Here is a 12,548-nt window from a genome sequence, read left to right as displayed (position 1 = left end):
GAAGGAGCCCAGTTTGAAAAAGACATATGCACCCCTATGTTTATCGCAGTACTATTTACCATAGCTAAAAAATGGAAACAACCTAAATGTCCATCAGTAGATGAATGGATAAAGAAGATGTGGTACATATACACAATGGAATATTATTCAGCCATCAGAAGAAAACAAATCCTACCATTTGCAACAACATGGATGGAGCTAGAGGGTATTATGCTCAGTGAAATAAGCCAGGCAGAGAAAGACAAGTATCAAATGATTTCACTCACCTGTGGAATGTACGAACAAAGCAAAAACCGAAGGAACAAAACAGCAGTAGACTCACAGAACCCAAGAATGGACTAACAGTTACCAAAGGGAAAGGGATTGGGTAGGATGGGTGGGAAGGGGATAAGGGGGAAGAAGGGGCATCATGATTAGTATGTATAATGTGGGTGGGGACACGGTGAAGACAGTAGAACACAGAGAAGACAAGTAGTGATTCTATAGCATCTCACTATGCTGATGGACAGTGACTGTAATGGGGTATGTGGTGGGGACGTGATAATAAGGGGAGTTTAGTAACCATATGTTGTTCATGTAATTTTACATTAACGATAGCAAAATAAATAATAATAAACAAAGAAACAAATAACGAATAGACAAATAATAAATAAATAGATAATAAATAAATAAATAAAACACCAAACAACAGAATTCAAAAATGATCAAAGGACTTGAATAGATATTTCTCTAAAGAAGACACAGAAATGGCCAAAGTTTGTGAAAAGATGCTGAACATCTCTAATCATTAGGGAACTGCAAATCAACATCACCATGAGATACCACTTCCACCACTTCACACCCATTAGAATGTTAATATCAAAAAAGAAAAAGCAAACTAGAAAACATGTTGGTGAAGATGTGAAGAAATTGGACCCATACTATACACTACTGGTGGGAATGTGAAATGGTACCACAACTATGGCAAATAGTATGGTGGTTTCTCAAAATATTAATAAAATTACCATATAACCCAAAAATTCTACTTCTGGGTATGTATCTGGAAGGACTTGTAGCAGAGACTTGAAGAGATATTTGTACATCCATATCAGCACTTTTCCTGACAGCCCAAAGGTGGAAGCCACCCAAAGTGTCCACAGATGAATGGATAAACAAAATGTTACTCAGCGTTTTGTTTTTTTAGGAAGAAAATTCTGACGCATGGTGTAATATGGATGAACTATCAGGAAATTATGCGGATTGAAATAAACTAGCCACAAAAGGACAAATACTGTATGATTTCACTTCTATGAGGTTGCTAGAGAAGTAAAATTCGTACAGACAGAAAGCTGCCAGGGGTTTGGGGGTAGAGCAGAATGGGGACTGAATGGCAGTTCTGCAAAATGAAAAGCTTTCTGTGGACAGATGGTAGTAAAAGTACCACACAGTACAACTGCCCTTAATGCCCTGGAGCTAGACGCTTAGAAATGGTTAATATGGTACATTTTAAGTTTTGTATGATTTACCACAATTAAAAAATATGTTAAAAAAAGATCTACTTCTGACCTATAGAGTCAGCCACAGTTGTATTTCCAATAAAGGCAGTACATATAGGTAGTATAATCTCATTTTTCAAATCTAAACCAAAAACCCTACGTGCATCATGCTTATGTCTGTTTGGGCATAATAAAGCAGAGTTAGAGAAGGACACAACCCAAACTACTGACCACTAGGACTGGATGGAAGAAAGGAGAGCCTATTTTCATCATCTTCAAATACCTTGGTATTGTTAAAATCATTCCAGTAAACACTGTGACTTTTATAACTAAAAAAAGCAGAAACACAATACATACCCATTCCTGCTGCTATGACTGGTACAGGTAAATCATAGTTGTATAAAAGAAAAGACAACATCAGAAAGTCAATGTAACTTCGATGACTAGGCAGCAGAACAACTGGATGCTCCTGGATGGCTCGTTGTAGCTTTAAAACAAATGTTACATTTTGAATAATTTCAGTTTTCATATTATTAAAATACTCTCTCAAATAAGAAAATGGAAGAATGTGTGAACATGTAGAGGCAAATAATGTTTATTTATTTCAATAAATATTTATATTCAATAAATATTTATACCTACCATATACACAAAACTTTTGATTTCAAGTGTTCTAGTTTAATAATCTCATATAATCTCATATAATGCAAGAATATTAAAATGTAAATTTTAGATTATAATAATAATGGTAATAATCATTAACATATATAATTTGGGCACCATATTAAGCATTTTATATACCAAGAATTTTACATGCATTGTTTAATACCACGTATTTGTAAAGAAGGTCTAAGCCTTAGCTCCCTCGGTTGTGACATGGTCATACACCTAATAAATGGCGGGGTTAGGAGTGGAAACTGAAGTTAGTTTGAATTAAAAAGTCAACTGTTAACTGCTACTTTAGAGTGGCTATTTGTAGTAAGAGAGTTTGTGGTAAAACTTGCCTGAGGAAGAACAACAACAACAAAAATCTATGAATTATTAGGGCAATAAGAGGTATGGTATTTCTCTACTTGTACAGCAGGCTCACTGCCAGGGAGAATGGGTGCCATGTAGATGGAGGAATGCACCTGACCTTCCAGGTACAGACTACAAAGGCTATCAACCTGAAAAATATTCACTGGCATCAATAAATTACCTGTTTTTCTGAAATGTAACTATAGCTAACTGAGGCAAGGCAATATATGATCAGTAAAGATCAGCCAGCCAACATTCCCTGGCTCCAAACACTGTACCAAACATTCTTTGACAGAGATTCAGAGAGTCAGTCAGCAGTCCAGAAGACAGTTATAGGAGGAAAAGAAAAAATTCTTGAAAATAAACAACTGAATACAAGCAAAACATTAAAAGGCATAAGGAGGAAGGCCAATGAAGGTGAGAGCTTCCTAGGAAGAGAAAAAGGTATTAAAAACATAAATGAATAAAATAATCTTCATAGGGAAAGCTCTGCCTTTCAGAAAAAAAGCAAACTTTTAAATAATAGGAGTGTTGGAATCTAAAAAATCACCATTTGGCAATCATCAGAGTAATGACCGATTCAGGCAAAAATCACCCAGTGGTTGTAAAAACTTGTGAAGGAAAGTTTGGTGAAAAATAGGACACTGAGCCATTCTGACAGGCTATCTCCAGAAGGTATGTGTCAATTACAAAGGGAAAAATAGTAATCTTACAGTGGAGAAAACTTGGTGGGCACCATGGCAACCAGCTGATGAATATGCACATCACCAACAGTGAGGCAGACAGACCGCACACTCCTGGTCTGATGTACTGAGGACACAATGTCGCTTCTGTGGTATTCCTGCCATAAGTACATGACCTGAGTTCTAACACTGAGAATATATTACTCAACCTAAATCAAGGGACACTATAAAATAACTGGGCTGCTCTCTTCAAAAATGATTTCATGTAACACAAACAAAGACTAAGACTAGATTAAAAGAGATATGGAAGCTGAATGTAACACATGATTGGGATTTTCTTTTGCCATCTGAGATATAACTGGGACAACTGATGAAATAACGAAAAAGGTCTATATCACTATTATATCAATGTCAATTTGCTTATTTTGATAATTGCAGCATAAGAGAAATGTCCTTGTTTATAGGAAAAACACACCAGAGGATCAAGGAAAGAATAAAGAAAATGCAATAGGGGGATTGGAATGAAGCACAGAAGGAACTTCCTTGTATTACTTCTGTAACTTTGTGAGCGCTTGACATTACGTTAGTCTGTAAGTCTGCCCTGACTAAGCAAGTTAGTCTAAGTCTGTAGGTCTGAAGGGAAAAGGGAAAACACCACCTGCTGGAGAGGCAGAGCACCTTCTGCCCAGCCCGGATGCCTGATGTCTGGGGCCTGCTTATTTTGTGCAGTGAGATGTCTCTGAGTCGGCTCAATTGTGAGCAGTGTATTTGATAATATACATAAAATTTACCCTTTTAACAAGCAGTACTCACTTTCTGAATACCTTCTTCATTTACACACACTTTTGAGAAAATTTGTTTAAATATTTTGCTCAGGGCAAAGGCAAAAAACCGGATGGCTCCCAGACGCAGTTTGTGGCTCATTTCATCCAAAATCTCACAAGCTTCCTCTCGGAGGACATCAACAGATTTAAAGGATTCCTTTGAAAGCTAAAAAAAAAGAGGAAAGTGGGGATATATGTCTGAAAAAAAAAAGAAGCCAAATGCTTTTTACTCAAACCAGTAGGATTAGTTCCAAATGGCCCAATATTAAATAATTCAAAAATTGTAAGTTTTCTTAATTTAAATTGACATAACTTATTTCCCAACACGACAGAAGTAGATAAATGATCCTATTTAGGAAATTTGAAGACTAGAAATTCAAAGAGAATTGGCTTTCTAGGATAGCATTTTAAACTAAAGAAAACATCACACCTTTCCATTTGCTTTGTTAATAAGCTTACATTCAAATGCTCTAAACTAAGTTGTTGCCTATGATCTAGTGTCCGAGAATATGTAGTGTTTTCTTTCAGTAAACTGTGGCAATGTTGGAAAAACTTGCTCAGTGCTATTACCAGGTAATATACAAGGTGAAAATACAAGAGTACACTAATGTAACCACTCAAACTATATCATATATATAGGATATTGGTACAAAAATCTCCAAAGTATCAAAGGATACTTTTAGTGAAACCAGTGATCTCACAATGGAACTCTATTCATATGGTGCACCACATCTTTTTTGTAAAGAGAACAAAGTGTTGGCTGTATGCTAGGACTGCTGAGGGCTTGGGATGAACAAGTCACAGTTCTGTTCCTCAAGGAAGCCTAATCTGATCCTTTTAACTCTCTCTTAAACAAGCACTTTGAAAAACAGTGAAGTCTGTATGATAAATAGTATTTATCCTTCCCAAAGGCTGAGGGACAGATCAGAGGGTGATGTTGGAGTCTGGACTTCCCCAATTATATGCGGTGAAGAGGTACCTTCTTTTTGTAAAAATGGAGGTGAAATTAACATAATATTAGCCATTTTAAAGTAAACTATTCAGTAGCATTTACTACCTTCACAGATGTTTTATAATCACTCCCCACCCAGTTTCTTATCTTACCTTTTGAGGGCTCACTTCAACAGGCCAAGAGTGTGGCACTAGGATAAACGGTTCCTCTTAATCTGTATTCCTTTACTTTACTCAGAAGTTATCTGAAACAGTGATGCAGCAAGGAAGGTTCTATAACATGGTCAGAAGAGGACCCATACTGAACATAAATTGACTGAAGACTAAAGGAACAGGAAGTGAGGAAGCAAAGATAGTGGCCATCAGATGAACAACTAACAAGTGTGAAGGAGGAGAGGGAGGTTAACAGTTAAAGCAAAAAGACCTGTTTTTTGTTTCTCTATCATCTCATTTTTAAAATTTGATAAAATATACATAAAATTTACCCTTTTAATTATTTTTAGTGTACAGTTCAATGGCTTTGAACTTGCTTAAAGACTAAAGGGAAGAAGTCAACTGGGAAAGAAAGGCTAAAATAGAGAAAAGGGAGAGACTGCCTACCAGAAGGTCTTAAGAGGCTCAAAGGGATGGTTTGCATCAAGACACCAGCATGTGGTCAGCGGAGGCCTTGTGTCTGAGCCTAGACTAAAAAGCACACAGGGAATGGGTGTAGTATAGATATATTTGAAGATAAGAACCTGGAATTTGAAGAAGATCACTCTTAATATTTTTTCTAATCCCAAAGGAAACTATATAATTGCTTGCTAGTGGCAAGAGGGATAGGGTCCCCTCAGAGCTTGGGGCAGCACAAAGGTTTGGCAGACCCGAAGGAAGGGAAAGGGAAGCAGCACTAGGAAAGGCACTGAGTTTGCTGAGAACTGATCTGCACAACCCTGCCCATCCTCCCATCCTCCCAGGAACAGCCAGGTCCCTGGTTATGAGCAGAGAAGTCGTGCTGGCACAGATTCTGAACAAGCTGGAAGCTCAAGAGAATTATGCAAGTTGGTGAAATAGCTAATCAGGTAATCCTAACAAAGGCCAGACAGGAAGAAAGGGCAGAAGGGAAGAACTGGATGAAGGGGAAACAAAGGAGTCAGGGCTTCAGAAAAGGATGGTTTTCAGGGAATAAATCTAAAGGAGCATATTTGGAAATGATCAAAATAATTCAGGCCAGAGAGAGAAGAGGTCCAAACAAACCTTATAGTCAGTGCCAACAATAACAGACACAGCAAAAAGATATACTGAAGACTAACAGGGTACCCTGACTTGCATCACTCAGAGATACACAGTAATCTTCCTTAGGTGATTTTCAGCGTCTGCTGAAACTGCGATGTGAATGGGGAGGAGGACAGCCTGCCTGCACTTTAATTGACTTGGGATGAGAAGGGAAAGAGAAACAGGGCAATAAAAAGAATGAATGCATAGCTAGAAAGGACCTTCCTCCAGATGGAAAATGCTTATGCTGGCTTGAGCCAGTGAAGAGGCTGAAGAGAAGGAAACATAAGACCCTGGGGATCTGAAGGAATTGGCCAAATGAACAATACAGATGAACAGGTTGGTTTGTTCAGAAGGAATGCCTTGCCCAAGACTGCAGGGGAGCAGAGAGGTAGAGGATGACCTGACCTCTTCTGTGCAAGTGGGCTTCTAATTTGCCCAATAGTATATCTGTCCCTCTAGATCCCTCTTCCTGAAAACCTAAGAAAAGGCTTAAAGTTAAGCAATAGTCTTATAACTCCTTGTCCCCAGTCTTGTCACTCTTCTGTGTAGTCTCCACATTACAAACCTGAGCAGTCTCTTAAATGCCAAAGTTATCACATCCTTCCTTGGCTAAAATCCCTTTGATGCTGGCTACTGCATTCAGTGAGACAGAGGCAGCAGAGATGGAAAAAAATGGCCAAGAAAAGCTATTTAGGAGAGCAAATTAGCAGCTCTCAACTGACAGCACATGAACGGAAAGCAAGAAGTTGAAGGTGGCATCCTGACTTTTGGGTTGAGCACAGGGAGCGGCCATTCCTGGACACAGAAAAAACTGGGTGGGGAGGGGAATGTACATGTACAGGGCCTGGGGTGACAAGGTCAAGAGTGATTTAGACATCTTGAATTTGAGGTGTTTTGGGAATTTCCCAGTGGATAGTCCAATAAACATAGAAAAATGTATTCATGAAACACAAAAGAGATCTGGGCTGAAGCAACAGATTAGTATTATCTATGCTATTTAGCATATTATTACCTATTATTATTTGTAACATTATGTATTGTTATTATTATTATAATAGAAATCAGCATAAGGAAGGTACTTAAAATTCTGGCAACAAATAAAACTATCTAGTGAGTGGGCAGAATGAGAAGGGGCTGGTACAGAATCCTGAGGAACAGCAGCATTGACAGAGACAGGCAAAGGAAAAGAAGCCCACAAAGATAACTGAGGAAGGAACAGAAAGATTTGGGTCAATAAGGGGGAAGAGTGTGGTGTCATGGAAACAAAGGAGAGAGTGTGTGCCGAAGGCTATCAAGAATTTGAATGAGGCTGATCTTAGCCAGAAGGAAAGGGGTCACTCACAGTCTCCCAGAGTGCTCTTACAGTGGGTTGGAGATCAGATCCCAGTGAGCTGAGCAGTAAGTGGAGGCCGAGGAGGTAGGGCACCAAGAATGGACAACACAGCTGACTTCTTCAACAAAGTCAGAAGATGTGGGAAACGAAGGGAGGGGGTAATAAGTACAGAAGGAATGTGGTCAAAGGGTGTCTACTTGAGCTGGAAGAGAATGAAGCATGTTAAATGCTGATGGTAAAGAGCTAATCAAGAGGAAGAAGCTGAAGACATTTGAGGGGACAGATAACAGAGCAAAGTCCCTAAAAAGGAGGGGGGAAGTAGATTCAGAGCAAAGGAGTAGGGCTGGGTTTAAATTTGAACAGGAGAAGGGGATCCCTCTTCCTTGTTTAATAGGAGGAAAGAAGAGAATGGTGGGTATTAGAGGCTTCACCACAGGAAGCTGAGAGACTTTTCATATAATGGTTTACATTTTCTTCATGAAGTAGGAAGAAATGTCAGCTGGGAAGAGAAATAGGATAAGATGGAGGTTCAAGGAGAAGGGGACAACTGAAACTGCCATTCTGGAGAAAGGGAGAGAGTTCACTGGGGAAATAGTTACTGGGTAAATAAATAGTTACAGATGGCCCAACTGTATTAATCATGAATTTATAACAATTATAATCTACCTAGATCATGTGATTTTTTTCATCAGCAGTTCAGAAACACTGCCTTAAGTTAGTCACACCTAACCTGGCTGTGCATTAGAATTACTTGGGAAACTTAAAAAAGAAGAAAAAAAAAGAGAAATGCCTGGATCCTACTCCAAACCAATTATATCAGAATCTCTGTGGACAGGGGCAAGGCATTTTTTTACATTTATTAATTCAAGAAACATTTATTAAACGTGTACTATGTGCAAGGTACTGGGAATACCGCAATGAGTAAAAGAGATAAAAATTTCTTGCTTTCATGGAGTTTATATACTAACAGATAATAATCGTTAACTTTTTGCAAAGGTTCTTCTCCCAGTGATTCTGACAAAAAGGGCCAGTATTGAGAACCAGTGTCTTTAGCTTCTAACTGATGAGGAACGTTGACTTCACTTTTGAAGTAGGCCCAGTCAGAGAAGACTAATAGCTCTCCATGACAGAGCAGAGCAAAGGATTAGGAGCACAGGTCTTATGTCCAAATCAGAAGAACTCAGACAGCAGGGATAAAGAAATCTCCTGAGGTTATAAGCCGATGAAACTCTAATTAAAAGTCAAAGAAGGCGGAACCAAGATGGCAGCGTGAGTAGAGCAGCGGAAATCTCCTCCCAAAACCACATATATCTATGAAAATATAACAAAGACAACTCTTCCTAGAATAAAGACCTGAGGACACAGGACAACATCCAGACCACATCCATACCGGTGAGAACCCAGCGCCTAGCGAAGGGGGTAAGATACAAGCTCCGGCCCAGCGGGACCCGAGCGTCCCTCCCCCCAGCTCCCGGAGGGAGAAGAGGAGGCAGAGCGGGAGGGGGAGGGGGCCCAGGACTGCTGAACACCCAGCCCCAGCCATCTGGACCAGAGCACAGACACAGTGCATGCGCGTGGCCCTGGATACTAGGGAAACAGGGCAGCAAGAATGGTGAGCAGGTACCGGAGGCCTGGCGCCGGAGAACAAAAGAAAAGCGAGTGGCCACTTTTTTTTTGTTGTTGTTGTTGTTGTTGTTGTTTGTTGAGGTGAGTGCTTTTTAGAAGTCTTAAAGGGACAGGGACCCCAATACTAGGGAAACAGGGTAGCAAGACTGGCGAGCGGGTATCGGAGGCCAGCACCGGAGAACAAAAGAAAAGCATGTGGCCATTTTTCTTGTTGTTGTTGTTGTTGTTTTGTTTTGGCGAGCGCTTTTTGGAAATCTTAAAGGGATAGGGACCCCAATACTAGGGAAACAGGGCAGCAAGACCGGTGAGCAGGTGCCTGAGGCTGGGGCCAGAGAATAAAGAAAAACGAGTGGCCATTTTTTATTTATTTTTATTTTTTAATTTTTTAAATTTTTTTTTTTTTTGTGGTCGTTGTTTTGTTTTGGCGGGTGCTTTTTGGAAGTCTTAAAGGGGCAGGGTGAGACACTTAATCCAGAGGTAGGGAACCGGGGATCTCTGGGCACTCTAATCCCCTGGGCTGCAGGAAGCAGGGAGGCCCCTTATGGAGATAAATAGCCTCCTGGCCACAACCCCTCCAACGCGACTCCACCACTTTGGAGGAGTAGCCCAAGCCAGGCCACGCCCAACAGCAACAGCGGAGATAAACTCCATAGCAGCCGGGCAGGAAGCAGAAGCCCTGTCTGCGCACAGCTACCCAGCACAAGCCACTAGAGGTTGCTGTTCTCCCAGGAGAGGAGGGCCACAAACCAACAAGAAGGGAAGTTCTTCCAGCCGTCACTCGTCCCAGCTCTGCAAACTATTCCTATCACCATGAAAAGACAACATTACAGGCAAACCAAGCTCACAGAGACTCCAGAGAAGGAGACAGACCTAACCACTCTTCCTGACAAAGAATTCAAAATAAAAATCATAAACATGCTGACAGAGATGCAGAGAAATATGCAAGAGAAATGGGATGAAGTCCAGAGGGAGATCACAGATGCCAGAAAGGAGATTACAGAAATGAAACAAACTCTGGAAGGATTTATAAGCAGAATGGATAAGATGCAAGAGGCCATTGATGGAATTGAAACCAGAGAACAGGAACGCATAGAAGCTGACAAAGAGAGAGATAAAAGGATCTCCAGGAATGAAACAATGTTAAGAGAACTGTGTGACCAATCCAAAAGGAACAATATCTGTATTATAGGGGTACCAGAAGAAGAAGAGAGAGGAAAAGAGATGGAAAGTATCTTGGAAGAAATAATTGCTGAAAACTTCCCCAAACTGGGGAAGGAAATAATCAAACAGACCACAAAAATACACAGAACCCCCAACAGAAAGGATCCAAGGAGGACAACACCAAGACACATAATAATTAAAATGGCAAAGATCAAGGACAAGGAAAGAGTTTTAAAGGCAGCTAGAGAGAAAAAGGTCATCTATAAAGGAATACCCATCAGGCTAACATCAGACTTCTCGACAGAAACCCTACAGGCCAGAAGAGAAAGGCATGATATATTTAATGCAATGAAACAGAAGGGCCTTGAACCAAGGATACTGTATCCAGCACGACTATCATTCAAATATGATGGCGGGATTAAACAATTTCCAGCCAAGCAAAAGCTGAGGGAATTTGCTTCCCACAAACCACCTCTACAGGACATCTTACAGGGACTGCTCTAGATGGGAGCACTCCTAGAAAGAGCACAGAACAAAACACCCAACATATGAAGAATGGAGGAGGAGGAATAAGAAGGGAGAGAAGAAAATAATCTCCAGACAGTGTATATAACAGCTCAATAAGCGAGCTAAGTTAGGCAGTAAGATACTACAGAGGCTAACCTTGAACCTTTGGTAACCATGAATTTAAACCTGCAATGGCAATAAGTACATATCTCTCAATAGTCACCCTAAATGTAAATGGACTGAATGCACCAATCAAAAGACACAGAGTAATAGAATGGATAAAAAAGCAAGACCATCTATATGCTGCTTACAAGAAACTCACCTCAAACCCAAAGACATGTACAGACTAAAAGTCAAGAGATGGAGAAACATATTTCAGGCAAACAACAGCGAGAAGAAAGGAGGGGTTGCAGTACTAATATCAGACAAAATAGACTTCAAAACAAAGAAAGTAACAAGAGATAAAGAAGGACACTACATAATGATAAAGGGCTCAGTCAAACAAGAGGATATAACCATTTTATATATGCACCCAACACAGGAGCACCAGCATATGTGAAACAAATACTAACAGAACTAAAGCGGGAAATAGACTGCAATGCATTCATTCCAGGAGACTTCAACACACCACTCACCCCAAAGGATAGATCCACCGGGCAGAAAATAAGTAAGGACATGGAAGCACTGAACAACACAGTAGAGCAGATGCACCTAATAGACATCTATAGAACTCTACATCCAAAAGCAACAGGATACACAATCTTCTCAAGTGCACATGGAACACTCTCCAGATTAGACCACATACTAGGCCACAAAAAGAACCTCAGTAAATTCAAAAAGACTGAAATCCTACCAACCAACTTCTCAGACCACAAAGGTATAAAACTAGAAATAAATTGTACAAGGAAAGCAAAATGGATCACAAACACATGGAGGCTTAACAAAATGCTCCTAAATAATTAATGGATCAATGACCAAATTAAAATGGAGATCCAGCAATATATGGAAACAAATCACAACAACAACACAAAGCCCCAACTTCAGTGGGACGCAGCAAAAGCAGTCTTAAGAGTAAAGTATATAGCAATCCAGGCATATTTAAAGAAGGAAGAACAATCCCAAATGAATAGTATAATGTCACAATTATCGAAATTGGAAAAAGAAGAACAAAGGAGGCCTAAGGTCAGCAGATGGCGGGACATAATAAAGATCAGAGAAGAAATAAATAAAATTGAGAATAAAACAAATAGAAAAAATATCAATGAAACCAAGAGCTGGTTCTTCGAGAAAATATAAACAAAATAGATAAGCCTCTAGCCAGACTTATTAAGAGAAAAAGAGAGTCAACACACATGAACAGAATCAGAAATGAGAAAGGAAAAATCACGATGGACCCCACAGAAATACAAAGAATTATTAGATAATACTATGAAAACCTATATGCTAACAAGCTGGAAAATCTAGGACAAATGGACAACTTCCTAGAAAAATACAACTTTCCAAGACTGACCCAGAAAGAAACAGAAAATCTAAACAGACCAATTACCAGCAATGAAATTGAATCGGTAATCAAAAAACCTACACAAGAACAAAAACCCCGGGCCAGATGGATTTACCAAGGAATTTTATCAGACATACAGAGAAGACGTAACACCCATTCTCCTTAAAGTTTTCCAAAAAATAGAAGAGGAGGGAATACTCCCAAATTCATTCT

At 39.7% G+C, this 12,548-nt stretch overlaps 1 protein-coding gene across 5 annotated transcripts in view; it reads right to left on the bottom strand.

The window, feature by feature from the left end:
* GNPAT (glyceronephosphate O-acyltransferase) overlaps positions 1 to 12,548 on the bottom strand; it is a 52,069-nt gene that overhangs the window by 25,928 nt on the left and 13,593 nt on the right. For all 5 annotated transcript variants that reach the window (XM_036909418.2, XM_036909419.2, XM_036909420.2 and 2 more), the window contains 2 exons: positions 3,989 to 4,165; positions 1,833 to 1,962 (listed from right to left, as the gene is read on the bottom strand). In XM_036909418.2, the coding sequence (XP_036765313.2) occupies positions 1,833 to 1,962; positions 3,989 to 4,165 (307 nt within the window). The remainder of the gene's footprint in view (positions 1 to 1,832; positions 1,963 to 3,988; positions 4,166 to 12,548) is intronic.

This window comes from Manis pentadactyla, chromosome 8 (assembly GCF_030020395.1).
Source record: "Manis pentadactyla isolate mManPen7 chromosome 8, mManPen7.hap1, whole genome shotgun sequence".
NCBI lineage: Eukaryota > Metazoa > Chordata > Mammalia > Pholidota > Manidae > Manis > Manis pentadactyla.
Note: the sequence above shows the minus strand (reverse complement) of the source record. Positions and strands in the feature narration are given on the sequence as shown.